This window comes from Castor canadensis, chromosome 13, assembly GCF_047511655.1.
Source record: "Castor canadensis chromosome 13, mCasCan1.hap1v2, whole genome shotgun sequence".
Taxonomy (NCBI): Eukaryota; Metazoa; Chordata; class Mammalia; order Rodentia; family Castoridae; genus Castor; species Castor canadensis.
In genome coordinates, this window is record NC_133398.1 from 7,861,026 (window position 1) to 7,875,467 (window position 14,442).

Consider the following 14,442-nt stretch of genomic DNA (forward strand, 5'->3'; position numbering starts at 1 on the left):
GGGTCCTGGCTATAGGCAGAGAAGGCAGCTTCTGGGCCCAGGGGAACCAGATGCAGATGCAGGTGGCAGATGTAGTCTGGGAGAGGAGCACACCTGTCATTTCAGGAATGGAGGAGGCCTCACCGGAGTCAGTGTGCGCCCAGGTCAGTGAGGACGCAAACCAGAAGGAGTCAGCCAGTGGTCTGGACGTGGGAGAATGTGAAAAAAGGGTAAGAGAGATGCCAGCGGTGCATAGAAGCATGAAGGTAGCCACGTGACAGCCCCAGGGTTTCGGAGCAAGAGGCCTCTCTCCCTGCTCCAGGCCACCTTGGGGATCCCTGTGTTTCCCCACCTGCAAAAGGGGCAGCAGCTCTGTGCCTGGCCACGCGGATGGACCAGACAGTGATTCCCATGAGTCCTCACACTCTCATGTTGTTTTCACATGCCTTTGCTCTGAAGACCTGGATGCTTTTGGTGACAGGCGTCCCCTCCAGTCTCCCATCCCCAAACTAGAGCCCCTGGTCTCCTCCCACAGGTGAAGTCATCTGTGGGACTCAGTTTCCCAAAGAAATTAGGCAGATCTGGTGTTCAAATGCTGGCTACAGTACTTGTTAATCCTGTGAGCTTGAGCAATCGTCTAACAACTCAGAGCCTCAGTTTCCCTATTTGTCAGGAGGCTCTGATGAGACAGTGCTCACAGGTGTTTAGTGCTGGGGCTGGCCTACCATAAGCGCCCAGATGATGGAAGCTCTGCCTCTGTTCCTGCTGTAGATGTATGGTGCTGGGGGCTCCCTGAAGGTCACCATCCTACAGAGCAGCAACAGCCGGGCCTTTAACACCATACCCCTCACGACTGGGCCCCGTTCTGGCGACCCCGGCTCCACCACCCCTGTGGCCTCCAGCACATCCTCCAAGCAGCCCCTGCAGTTCTTCTGCTGTATCTGCAAAGCCAGCTGTAGCAGCCAGCAGGTATCCAGAGCAGCAAGAGGGGAGGGCACAATGGGCCTGCCCTTCCCATGCTGGTGTTGCCCAGTGGCTGCACAGGGCCCCTCAACCCTGCCCTGGGCAACTGTGCTTCTGCTCAGAAAGCATTTCCTGATCAGCCAGATGGGCAGGTTTTTGGAGTCAGGCAGACCTGGTTCAAGTTGACTCTGATCAGCTACACAAGCCTCAGAAAGTAAATTCCAGCTGGGCATGGTGGTGCATACTGTAATCCCAGGTACTCAGGGGGTGCAAACAGGAGGATCTCAAGTTGGAGACCATTCCAGCCTAAGTTAGCAAGACCCTGTAGGTCTTTAGAAACAAAATAAATCAAATGGCTGGAGTGTGGCTCAAGTAGCTATTGGGTTCAATCTCCAGTACCCCTCCCCCCAAAAAAAGTGATTTCCACTCGTACATTTGCTTTCTTTTGTGTCAGATGAAGAAATATTCATAGCCCACCTTGCTGGGTAGTCTGGAGGTTCAGCCACTTGACATTGAAGTCCTAAGCCCAGGCCTGGGCCAAGTGAATATAGCATTAATAACAGTACTGGGAGCAGTAGTGCACAGCTGTAGTCCCAGCTACTCAGGAGGCTGAGGCAGGAGGATCACTTGAGCCCAGGAGTTTGAGATCAGCCTGGGCAACATAGTGAGGCCCCCATCTCAAAAAAAAAAAAAAAAAAGTAGTCTTACACTCGTATTACTTTTATGGCCATGGTTACCTCTGATCCTCCATGTCCTGCCTGAGCAGAGCCATGTAGACATGTTTACCAGAGTGCTCCTTAGCTTTGAGGCGCTCACATAGTCCCTGAGAGGTGCAGAAGCTCCTGCTGGTGTATAGTCCCTCTCTGCCTCAGTTTACCATCCCTGCTCTGGCCCACACAAGGCCATGTGGCCTCACAGAGATGGCAGGGTAGCCATAAAGCCAAGGTTGAAGTTGTCCTCCCTGGAGCTGACACCTTATGGGCACCTCTGGCTCCCTCATGCTGCAGGAGTTCCAGGACCACATGTCAGAGGCTCAGCACGAGCAGCGACTCGGGGAGCTCCAGCACACAAGCCAAGCCTGCCTGCTGTCCCTGTTGCCTATGCCCCGGGATGTCCTGGAGAGAGACACAGAGTGAGTGGCCGTCTCACAGGCCAGGCCCTGAGTCTACCTCTGTAAGGCCTGCCTTGGCAGCAAGCCTTGCCCTCCCCTGAGGCCTCTTTACATCATTAACTCCACAACCTTAAACGTCAGTTTTCCCCTGGTGACAGGATAGTGACAGTCTCTTAAGGCTCCATCCAGGCAGGAACAGAGTGCATCCATCCCTGTGGAAATGAGGTGGGGTGTGGCACAGAGTCCTGCACCCCTAGCACGGGTGCTGACTCCAGCTGTGGGGCACAGTGGTGAGGACCTGAGGTGAGAGCTTCCCTGCATCCCCCTTCCGTGGTCATGGGGCCTGGTTGGTCAGAAGCATCCGCCCTCCTGGAGTCTGGGATTAGTGCTTGGAGTGAGAAGGCGTGGTGGAAACTGGAGGAGCTGTCAGGATCCCATGGGCCATCACAAACTGTGGGGGCTTAGAGGTGTGACAGGAGCAGAGCCACTCTAAGGAAAGAGCTGATGAGCCAGATGTAGTCATGTGACCATCTGAACCAATCCCCTGGCCAAGCTGAGGTGGGCAGGACCAGCTAGCTGTGCTCATAGAAGTGGGAAATGCTCCCAGGAATGGCACTGAAGTGCTGTGCGCACAGCTGGACCCAGCCCCCTAGTGGGGGTAACCTCCCCTCCTCTGTAGCCCACAGCTGGTCCTCTATGCTAAGCCCTTACCCACCTTGGCCATTTCTGAGAGGCCTTGGCATGGCTCTGGCCACATGCTGTTTACCTGTCTGGTGGCAGGGTCATCTCCTACTCCCTTTCTTCAGTTAGTGTGCTTTTTTATTACCAAGGTATTAAAATGCCTTGGGTTCAATCCCCAACACTGAAAAATATTCAAACTTTACAAAACTACTTATATTTAAAAGAAGAGGGCTGGGAGAGTGGCTCAAGTGGTAGAGCGCCTGCCTAGCAAGTGTGGGGTTCTGAGTTCAAGCTCCAGTACCACCAAAAAAGAAAAGAAAGAAAGAAAGAAAGAAATCCACAGGAATGCTGTTCTCCAGATTCTGTAGATCGCTTTGCACTTGTTCACAGCAATAGCAGGAATATTTTACTGAGGACAGTAAGTGTGCTAAAGCCCTAAAACCTGGTACTCTTGGGTTAGGGGTGTTGCTTAGTGGAAGAGCACTTGCCTAGCATGTGTGAGGCCCAGGGCTTGATCTTGTAACCACACACACACACACACACACACACACACACACACACACACACACACACACAAAACACTTGATCATAGCCAAAAGGCCGAGAAGTGATACACACACACACACAAAACAACAAACAAAAAACTGGTACTCTTACTACATGAGTGATGAATTTTTTTTTCCAATTGGAAAAAGAACTTTTAGCTAAGTTGTGGCACATCCCTGTAATTCCAGAGGCAGAGGCAGGAGGATATCAAGTTTAAGCAAAGTTAGGATCCCATGGGCCATCGCAAATTTAGTAAGACCCTGTCTCAAAAAGAAAATATAAAACCAAAGGATTGGGTAGAGTAGAAGTTCAAGTGTTAGAGCGCTTACCTAGCGTGCCTGAGGCACTGAGTTTAATCTGTTGTACAGCCAAGAAAAAAAAAATCTCTTTCTGATTGCAAAAATAATTTTGTTCAAACCCTAGTACTGCAAAAAAATTCATTATGTAACATTTTGAAAATACAAGAACATACCCACACAAGACGATAAAAATCACCATAATCCCATTGCACAGAGATAAACACTGTATATTTTCATGGCTTTTGTGTTTATTTAATCTTTTTTAAAGTAAAAGATTAGAATCATGCTACATGATATATAACTGTACTAAAGTATTCACAAGGGATATTGGGGGGGTTCTGAAGCCCCTAAAATTGATACAAGCTTGTGTGTGTGTGATTATGTAGTAGAGTCCTTATTTTCACTGACTTTGGAACACCTTTTTCCCTTGCAGTAGTACTACTGAGGATCAAACCTGGAGCCTTGAGCCTGCTATGCAAGTGCTCTACCACTAGGCTACATCCCTAGCCCCTGAATTTTTAATTTTCTTTGTGACATTTTTCAATATATGGAAGTTTTTCATTTTTTCCCTCCACTCACCCCAAATTTTAAATTTTTATGCGATCAGATTTATCCCTTTTTTCCTTTGTGGTTTCTGGCCATGGTATTTCAGATAGGAAGGACTTGCTCAACCCAGGATTATATAAATAGCCGTACCCCTTTTGAAAAGTATATGGTTTTAATTCTCACACCTGAATTTCTAGTAGTCTACCTAGACTACTAGACTTCTCCTAATTGGATAATAAATTGGCCTGACATCATTTATTACACAACCTGTGCTCTTCAATTTTATTAGAAGCTGAACTCTTTTCTTCTTTTGGTGGTACTGTGGTTTGAACAGGGCCTCGCTAGGCAGGTGCTCTGCCACCTGAGCCACTCCGCCAGCCTAGAAGCTGAATTCTTATCAATATCTGCACCTGTTTTTGGACTTTCTCCTCCTTCCCATTGATCCACTGTGTGAGAGTACATATTACGCACTTTTGACTGTTGTGCCTGGTGGTTTTAATTAATGGCTGGCATCCCAAATGCTTCTAAATCTCACCCTCCCCCCAAACTTTCCATAGTTATTCCTGCTTAAGTATTCACTCAGTTTCGTTAATTTTCCAACAAAGATCCTATTGAAATTGCATCCCGTTTTTCTTTTTCTTTTTTGGTGCTAGGAATGAAATCCAGGACTTGGCTCCTGCTAAGCCCGTGCTCTACCCTTGCCTACACCCCGACCTCTGAATCCCATTACATTTGTGGAGCAATCTGGAAGACTCGTTTCTTCCACCAAAACATAGTGTCACATTGTGCTTGTCTCTCAGAGATCCTCCACCGAGGCGCTGGTGCAACACCTGCCAAGTGTACTACATGGGGGACCTGATCCAACACCGCAGGACCCAGGACCACAAGGTAGGAGGGCCTGTGTGCTGTGGAGGCACCTGCAGGACCATCTCAAGCAGAGGATAGTGAGGAGGGGGCCCAGGATGGGTCCATCTTTGTTTCAATATGACTGTCACTCACAATGTAGCTTCTGATAAGTCAGTCACGTTCCTCTTTGGATGTCAGTTTCCCCATCTGTCCAGTGTGGCCAAGGCCCGAGCTCACTGTGCTCTTCAGCCATGGGGCTCCTGGGCATGCCTTTGGCAACTGCCTTTGTTCCTGTCTTGTCTCTGTCCTGTCTCTTGTTGCTATCTGACATACCATCTTAGCCAAACACAAAGGGAAGAGCATGTTTGTGCGGGATCAGAGAAAGACCAGCTTACTTCCGACATGGTGGGCCTGCAGGTGGGAGGTGAGGTTGCCCTGGGCATTCCCTGGCCACTAGTCAGGGAGCTTGTACCTGAAAATGCTGACTGCTACCCACGTGGCCTGTCTGCTTCCCCCAGATTGCCAAACAATCCCTGAGGCCCTTCTGCACTGTTTGCAACCGCTACTTCAAGACCCCACGCAAGTTTGTGGAGCATGTGAAGTCTCAGGGACACAAGGACAAGGCCAAGGAGGTAATCCTAGTTGCCTCAGAGGACGTGAGTCCAGAAAGGTATAAAGCCTACACCAAGGCCACACCGCAGGTTGAGGTTTATCCAAGCCTACCTCACAGCAGAGCATGGGACTCTCAGCTGCCTAGAGCTGACCTCAGCCCCTTGTCCACTCCCCGGGCAGCTAAAGATGCTTGAGAAGGACATAGCCAGCCAAGACGAGGATCACTTCATCACAGTGGACGCCGTGGGCTGCTTTGAGGGCGATGAGGAAGAGGAGGAGGAGGAGGAGGATGAAGAGATTGAGGTTGAGGAGGAATTCTTGAAGCAGGTACTTGGGGTGGGCTTGGGAGGCAGGCCGGAGTCAGGAGGACCCTCATGCTCCCTCCCAGGGCCCAGGCCTTGGGTTGCCATTTGTGAGCACGAATGCATGCTGCGACCTATTACTAATAAGGCCTGTATTATATATGACCATGTAAATGTGCCCTGGGGTGATTACTGAGTGGTAGGTGACATGTGCCAGGACCCCAAAGCCTGGCTGAGATTTTTTTTTTTGGTGGTGGTGGTGGTGATGGTACTGGGGTTTGAACTCAGGGCCTCACACTTGCTAGGCCAGTACTCTACCACATAAGCCATGCCCCCAGCTCTTTTGGCTTTAGTTACTTTTTGGGATAAGGTCTTGCTTTATACCTGGGCCGTCCTGAACTGTAATTCTGTTTGTGCTTCCCCTGTAGCTGGGATGATAAGTGCACCCTACCAAGACCAGTTTACTGGTTGAGAAGGAGGGTCCCACTAATCTTTTGCCTGGGCTGGCCTTGAACCGTGATCCTCCTGATCTAGGAGTGGTAGGATTGCAGGTGTGATCCCATGCCTGGCCCTTGGCTGAGGTTTTGACCTGTGTAGAGAAGAGAAAGGGTATGCTGGAAAAGGCATGGAGGTGGGAAATTAACACGCTGAGGAAAAATCCATGTAAGGTGATGGTGACGACGGTGGTGTTGGCAGCCAGCATTTTCCGAGCACTTCCTATATGTGAGGCACCTACCACGCACCATCCTGGCAGAATCTTATCACACTGGATGGCAGGAAGTGCCCACGCCTTCACCTCCCCAGCACTGCTGCCGGGAGCTAGCTTCCAGCTAGCTTGGCCTCCTTGTAGTTTAACCCATGTTAACCTGGACACATGTCCTGGGCCAGGCCCTGGTGCTGTCACAGGGACATGTGAGGACCCAGGCCTGGCCGTTGCCTCGCAGATATCACCCCAGTTAGAGCCCACAGTGGTCCTAGGAAGAGCTCAGCAGAGGGGTGGGCGTTACTCTTGGAAACCATGTGTTTGGTGAGCAGTGGGGAGCACTGCTAGGCATGGTGGGTCTGATGTGGCAGGAGTGAGATGGCCTTTCCAGAAAGGGGCTCACATCTGGCAGGTGACACTCAGGGTCCTTGATCTGAAACCCACCTTCAGGACCAAAGTCACTGCAGTATTGGTGGGAACTCAGGGAGCTGGCCCTTGGAGAAGAGTTTGAGCTCTGGCTTGGGCCCAGGCTCCACTCCTCCACAAGCCATCTGAATAACCCTGAGCAAGGGAGCTAATGTCTCTGGAGCTTCAGTTTCCTCTTTTGTCAGATGGGTATCACCATAGAGGCCTTGATGAGGATTCAGTGAGATGGACATGTGTTGGATGGGGGCACACCTGGCATGGATTGCGGCCATGGTGGAACAGGAGGGCAGGCTGGAGGAGGGGGCTACCTGGGCAGAGCCTGGAAAGGCTCTGAGAGGCTTGGTCAGAATGCCAAGGCTCAGAGAATGCCACCTACAATTGCCTGCAAAGCAAGGGGGTGGTGTGTTGGTGACCATGGGTGGGCTCCAAGCCCTAACCTGCATCTGATAAGGGTCTGGGGAGCCACATCTGAGTCCTATCCTGCACATCCCCAGGTGAGGTCCAGAGATATATCCATAGAGGAGTGGAAGGGTTCAGAGACCTACAGCCCCACCACTGCGTATGGTAAGACCCCGTCCCTGAGCCCACCCCGGCAGCCCCGCGCCCCAGTGAGGCAGCCTGTCCCCTGCTCCTTTCTCCTCTGCTCCTACCTAAAGGGTAGGGAGCAATGGGCTGGAGAGGGCAAGGCTTGTAAGGTGGGGCATCCACAGACCCTGCCATCTGTCTCCAAGGTGTGGACTTCCTGGTGCCTGTGATGGGCTATGTCTGCCGTATCTGCCACAAATTCTACCACAGCAACTCGGGGGTGCAGCTCTCCCACTGCAAGTCCTTGGCCCACTTTGAGAACCTGCAGGTAAGTGGACATCCTGACGACCATGTCCTGCCTGGGGACCCAGCCTCTATCCCAACCGATGAGCAGGGCCAGTGGCCACCTCCCTCAGGCTTAGCTGCAGTCCCCAGGTACACCCTTGCAACACAGAGGGCCTCAAAGCTGGGATGGCTGGACTCTGTTGTCCTAGGGGGTGTGGAGGGCCAGGTGGTTAGTTCTGGATCAGAGAGCTGAGAGCACCACACAGGGTCACACAGCACATTGATACTGTCTTGACTGGGGCTGGAAGCGGCTATAGGCTAGGAGTACCCCAGGTAGGTAGGAGGCGCTGACCTTACCTGTACTCTCCATACCCAGAAATACAAAGCGGCCAAGAACCCCAGCCCCACCTCCCGGCCCGTGAGCCGCAGGTGCGCAATCAACGCCCGGAACGCCTTGACTGCACTGTTCACCTCCAGCAGTGGCAGCGGCCGCCTGCCCACCCAGCCCAGCCCCCAGGACACAGCCAAAGCCCCCAGCAAGGTGAAGTCCCGGCCCCCCAACACTCCACCCCCACCTCGGCGCTCAACCCGCCTCAAAACCTAATAGAGGGAGCTTCCAGCGCCTGCCTGTTTGGGTCCTTCTGCTAACGCTTTCCAGGAGTGTGTGGGAATGGTGACATGGTTGCTGTTTTTACTCAAAATTCAATAAAAGGTCATTTAGCTGTGCAGTCCTCACCAGCACTCTGTCTGGGTGGACAGGGCAAGGGTGCAACCCAGTCAGCTCTCAGCCAGCACCCAGCCTCCTGGGCACAATGTAGCAACAGAACTGGGAGGTCAAAGCAGGCTCCTTCAGAACTAGAGACTCTGGCACCACAGGCACCACACCTCTGAGCCTTGGTTTCCCTCTTAATGTATCAGGCCAGGAAATGGCTTCAGGTAAGATCTTAATTTTAGCGGTACCACCGGGAGGCAATCTTGTTGCTCTCTCCAAATTACAGATGAAGAAACTGAGGCCTAAGGAGGATACGTGTCAAAAGTCAGAGCAGGAAAATGGCCAGAATTTGATCCCAGGTGTGAACTCCAGGTTCCTGTACTGGCCTCTCTGGAAACTCAGAGTTGAAATTCAAACAAAGAGTTACTGTTAGGTTGGGGGTCCTTGAGGCTCAGGTTCTGGGCTCTTAGTTCAGTAGTGGGGTGCAGCCCTCCTGGCAGGCAGCCCTAAGATGAATCAACAGCGGATGGGGCCCATGCTGAGTGGCTCTTTAGTTGTGCTGTTTTGTCATTTGGAGAGAAATGACTCTTAGAGACAGACAACCAGATTGGCCCTGTTATGGGGAGACTAAGACCAAAAATGGAGGGTATTACCAAGGTTGCACAGCATATCTAGGTGTTGGCTGTCTTGGTGAAAGGCCCTAGGACCCAGAGAGGCTAAGTGCATCCCACAAAGTCACACAGCATGTCTTTTGTCTCAGCCAGGCTGGGAAGTAGCTAATTAGGGATACTCCAGGTAGGGAGGAGGCCCTGGCCTCACCTACAGCCTCAGTACCCAGAGATACAAGGTGGCCAAGAACCCCAGCCCCACCACCTGGCTCACGGGCCACCATTGTGTGATCAACATGCAGATTCCTTGACTGCCCTGTTTACCTGGGGTCCTCATCGTGGCACACAGAGGAGAAAGACACAGTGGTGTGGGGGACCCGTTTAATGTAGATACTGAATCCTGGGTGAGGTGGGGAATGCCCAGGAACTGGGCAGGCAGGCAATTGAGTAGGCCACAGAGCCACACCTCGCCTCAGGAGGGCAGCTGGGCAGTGGGGGCTGGCACAGGCAGGCAGACCCACTAGGGGACTCAAAGGTATCTAAGCCAGGTAGTAGATGCCCAGGAAGGCAGGGTTTGGGCCTAGATGGGAACTCCCACAGCTTAGGGACTGGCATCACCAGGGGCCTCCCCAAGCTGCTGCTGGAACTCAAGGCGTGTCTGCCGGTTGGACTCCAGCAGCTCCTGGAGGCGGGCATGGAGGTGGTCGTTCTTCTCCTCCAGGTGGTCCAGACAGGAGTTGATCTGGTCCAACATGGAGTTAATGGCAGCGTACTCTGGGAGGAAGGGGAAAGACAGACTCAACATCCCATGTCTCCCCAGGGCTCACAGACACACTCATACCCCACACTCCTCAACCCTGCCTCTAAAAGGGGCTATAGGCAAGTCTCTACTCCTTCCTAAGCCTCAGTGTCACCAGCTGGAAAATGGGTGGATACCAAAAGAGGAAGAAATAATACCTTAGTGTTACCATCTTTCTTCTAGGGTTAGGGTAGTCACAGTGTCCTGCCTGAGAGTGTCCTGCCAGGTGCCAAGCCTCCTTTGCACTTCCTTCAGCAGCTACCTAGAGGCCAGAGCCCACCTTCTGGCATCTGGTAATCAAAGCTTCTGTCCCAGACAGGCTATAATCTCCAATCCTTCTGTGACCTCTTTCACCTTCAGGATAAAGTACCCAGCAGATTCTCCCAGGCCCTGGAACAGGGACCAGCCCCTGCTCCCCTCCCTAGTCCCATCTTCTGAGCCTCTTCCTCTCTTCCTACCTGCCTTTGCCTATCTCAGGCCCTTTGAATGTGCTGGGTCTTCTGTCTTCCCTCCTTTCCTCTCCTCTCCTCTTGGATAAATCCCACTTGTCTTTCAAGTCTCAGTATGGATGAGGTACCCTCCCAGTACCCCAGACCATATCAGGCCTCTATCTTGATCCCCCAGCCCGCCTTCCCCTCCACAGCCCTCCCTTCAGGAATGACTGCTATGATTACTTGAGTGCTGTTCTGTGCCCCCCACTCAACTATAAAGCTCTCTGAGGTGACTGGTCTTGTGTTTGCTGCTGTCTCCCCGGCACCGTCAATGACATAAAATAAGCATTTACTGAATGAGTGAGTGAGTGACTGACTGAACGAATGAAGCTGGCTTTCCAGCCTCTTGGCCTTTGATCAACTATCCCTGCAACCAGAATACCTCAAACACGGCCACCCTTCAGGTAGCAGCCCAAAATGCCTCCTCCAAGAAGTCTTCCTGACTCCTTCCTGTACCGTGCTCCTGACCTGCCTCTCTCAGTGACACAATGTTCCTTAGAACCTAAGAAGGTCTGGATCTGTGCCTGCTGCAGGACCCAGTTCTGAGCCAGCCCATGACTCAGATATACTTGGCCGCCAGCTTGGGACCAGAGGGGAAGTGGCTAGTAGTGGTGGTGGAAAAGACCAGAGCCTGAGGAGTGTCTGGGATGTGGGTATGAAAGTGCCTGCCTTCAGAAGGTCACCCATTGCCCAGAGAGGGTACCCCTCACAGAGGACAGAGTCCTGGGAAGTCTGCTGGATCTTAAAGTCTTTCGCTGTGGTACAGGTGGGGAAATTGAGACCTAAGAAGGAAGGAACCAGCCCAGGCTCCCACAACTAGCTGATGATAGAACCAAAACTCTGACTTGGGGATTGGAGGTCCCTGGGTTTGAGTTCTGATTCTGCCGTACCCCAGCAGGTTACCGCTGAACCTTTCCAGAAAAGGAGTTAAGAACAGAGGTTTCAAATCTATCATGAGCCTAGCCAGGGTCTGCCCACAGCAAGTACTTAGTAGTCATTAGGATCAGAATTTCCCATTCCATCCCGGGCACCAGCTGGGAGAAAGGGATGGGGGAACTGCATCTCCATACCACTCCGGGTCAGGCTTCATCTGTGTCTAGGGTAGTTCCCAGTTCCAAGTCTTGCTTTTGCTTGGGCCACCCGCCCCCCCAACTCTCCTATGAATCTGCCAACATCCACTCAATGCAGCTGGCTCCTGCTCACCAGCATTACCCACTGCAAACCTATTGGCCTACTGCTTGTCCCCAACGGGTGACTTTCTACCTTTATTAAAAGTCGACTCTGGGGGTCTGACTCAAGTGGTAAGAGCTGCCTAGCAAGCTGGAGTCCCTGGGTTCAAACCCCAGTACTCAAGGTGATGAAATGTCCTAAAACTATTGCAATGGATGCACAACTCCTCGAGTGTCCTGCCTTCTAAGTTAATGCACCAGTCCTCACTAAAGAGAATAATTCCCTTACTCACCTGCTGGAACCTAAGCATTTTCTGTTCAGTTTTTCCTATAATCCTGACGCGTCTCAATGCAAGACCCACGAATCGTTACTCCTATACTACAGATGGGAAAACTGAGGACCAAGGTGAAGAGGGAGCCCATGGTTGATAGTTCTCCCGCCCTCCCGCAGTGCTGTGCACGCAAGAAGCTGCGTGTCACACCAGCAAACTAGGTGGCTGGGGTGCTGACTCAGCAGAGCGGGCCGCCCACCCGCTCAGCCCCGTCTGCTGAGTAAAGCCGGCCAAGCTCGGTCCCGCCCCCACCCCTTAAACGAAGGAAGGGCATGCAGCGAGCCCTAAGCGGACGAGCAGCCCTGAAGCTGCCTAGTTTCTCCCGTAAAACGGGGTTGGCACCCATAGTTCTCCAATGCTGCGATTCCCAGGGACTCGCACTCCGGTGCTCTCCCTGCACCTCGGAGACCGCTCCGGGGCAACTTTGGACCCACCCAGGAGCGGGTTGGGACAGCTCTTCGGTCCCTTTCAAGCCTCCAACCCAGCCCTGATTCCCCTTCCCAGGAGTGCACCCGTGGAAAAGCAAAGGTTGCTTCAGTAGCACCCAGGATCACCTGCTTCCCCGAAGCCATCGTCCTCGCCTTCCGCGCCAGCCTCCACCGGCATGCCCAAGTCCCCGTTGGGGCCCGACATTTCGGGCTCCGGCGGCGCAGGGGCCGCGCGACGTTGGAAATCGGCGTCCGTCGTGCGGAAAGCCGGCGCTGGGCGGAAGGTGGAAGCAGCTGATAGATCGTGGGGCCGGAAGAATGGAACGCGGCAGCGCACGGTGGCCGGGCGGCCGGGGCCCCGCCCCTGAAGCGCGAAGCTCACGGCCCGAGCTCCGCCTCCGCCCCGCCCCCGCCGCGCCGTCAGACTCCGCCCCCATGCCCTGGCTCCGCCTACGGCCCGCCCGCCGCGAGCGCATCCCTCTGCCCGCGGCTGGGCGGGGCGCTCCCTGGGCTGCCAGTCCGCCGAGAAGCCCAAGCGATGGAGGCTCGAGTCCGCGGCGAAGGTGAGCGAGCCCGAGCGAGCCCGGCAGAATGGCGGGGCAGCCTGAGACCACTACTCTGTCCCATTGTGGGCGAAATCAGACAAGCGGTTTTCGAGGCCTCCTGTAGCTTCGGGAAGGTCATGTTCACAGTACTCCTCCCACAGTCACGGTGCGGGGGGAGTCTACCTCCTGCTCTCCTCCCCCTACCCCAGCGGAGACGACCCACCACGCCTACCCGGTCCCGAGGGCCTCCCTGCTCTTCAGCGCTTCGCTTGGGGCTCTCAATGGGTACACCTGTGCGTGGGAATCAGACCTGACTCCAGCCCTAGACAACAGAAATTTTACCCAGAGCCCTATAAATGGAGAAAGGGAGAGGTGCGAGGCTTCCCCTAATCGGGGCTCTTCTGAAGCGCCCCCAGGACTCTGTTTCCAATACAGAACAGGTCACTCTCCTGTGGGTGCTGCAGGGGATTGTGAGTCTGTGTGCCAGGCTAGAGCTGCGTGTGACCATTCACAGAAACCTTCATGATAAGGTCGCCTAACTGCCATCATCCCCTGTCCCATGTACTGGTTAGGAAAAGGAGACCTGTACAAAGTTACCCAGTCAGCAACTGTGGCTCCTGGATTAGACCCAAAGGTGCGACTCTGGCCAAGGGTCTAGCTGAGAATCAAGCCCATGTCCTGGAGAGAGAAGCTCACTTACAGAGACTCCTGTAACTGTAGTGGCTAGGAGGCACCATGGGTGAAGCAGCCTGGTCCTGGTCTCACACTGGATGTTCCAGACTGCAGCATCCTCATCCTCATCCTCAGCGTAGAGGTCAGACCTAGGTGGGTGTCTCAGATGCAGATATTGGGAATCCTGTCCAGTCCCCAAAGCCACCCCCAGTTTCACCTGAGGGAGGTGGAAGGTGAGGTGGGTCCCGCATCCTGCTATAGGAGCCACCCACCTACTTGCCCTAGACAGTCCTGTCTTCCCCTTGAACCAGATTAAATGGCGGTGGGGGCCACTGCATTTCAGAGAAAGAAAGGTCTCGAGATCAGCTGACCTTCTTTACCTCAAAGTGAGGACCTCAGCAGAGACAGGGATTTGTTGATGCTACACTGCCTCTCTGAAGGAGGAAAGGGCCACAAGCCATGGAATGCAAGGAAGGCAGTTCTGGAAGCTGGAAAAAGAAGGAAGTGAATACTTCCTCAGAGCCAGGGAGAGAGCACAGCTTTGCTGACACTGTTGCTTCTGCCTAGTGAAACTGATTGCAGACTTTGACCTCCAGAACTAGAAGAGAGTACATATGTGCTGGACTTTGTTTTTTTTCCCTTTAGTTTTTTTTAAGACAGGATCTCAATATGTAGCCCAGGCTGGCCTTGAACAAGCATGTGCCACTGTGCTTTAAGTGGAAATTTGTGGCAACTTGTTACAGTGGCAATAGGAAACACATATCTCCTCTGACCCAGGAACAAAGCCCCATTTGTGCCCTGAGAGTTTGACCCTGAAAGGCTCAACAGGAGCAGAGTACTATGGGAGGCTGCCTTGCTTGGG

General features: G+C 53.2%; 2 protein-coding genes across 14 annotated transcripts in view; one reads left to right on the top strand and one right to left on the bottom strand.

The window, feature by feature from the left end:
* Ciz1 (CDKN1A interacting zinc finger protein 1) overlaps positions 1 to 10,667 on the top strand; it is a 29,471-nt gene extending 18,804 nt beyond the window's left edge. For 12 of the 13 annotated variants that reach the window (XM_074053115.1, XM_074053114.1, XM_074053116.1 and 9 more), the window contains 9 exons: positions 106 to 209; positions 751 to 948; positions 1,950 to 2,074; positions 4,926 to 5,013; positions 5,490 to 5,603; positions 5,764 to 5,910; positions 7,509 to 7,578; positions 7,746 to 7,867; positions 8,201 to 8,552. In XM_074053115.1, the coding sequence (XP_073909216.1) occupies positions 106 to 209; positions 751 to 948; positions 1,950 to 2,074; positions 4,926 to 5,013; positions 5,490 to 5,603; positions 5,764 to 5,910; positions 7,509 to 7,578; positions 7,746 to 7,867; positions 8,201 to 8,428 (1,196 nt within the window). In that variant the 3' untranslated portion in view covers positions 8,429 to 8,552. Of the gene's footprint in view, positions 1 to 105; positions 210 to 750; positions 949 to 1,949; positions 2,075 to 4,925; positions 5,014 to 5,489; positions 5,604 to 5,763; positions 5,911 to 7,508; positions 7,579 to 7,745; positions 7,868 to 8,200; positions 8,553 to 10,126 lie in introns of those variants that run through there. The other variant, XM_020164292.2, reaches the window with a different exon arrangement.
* On the bottom strand, positions 9,512 to 12,728 carry Bbln (bublin coiled coil protein). The gene is made up of 2 exons (XM_020164295.2): positions 12,490 to 12,728; positions 9,512 to 9,918 (listed from the first exon to the last, which is right to left on the bottom strand). Exons 1-2 carry the CDS (start codon positions 12,566 to 12,568, stop codon positions 9,746 to 9,748), a joined length of 252 nt encoding a protein of 83 aa, XP_020019884.1. The 5' UTR covers positions 12,569 to 12,728; the 3' UTR covers positions 9,512 to 9,745.
* Positions 12,729 to 14,442: the final 1,714 nt, after the last annotated feature.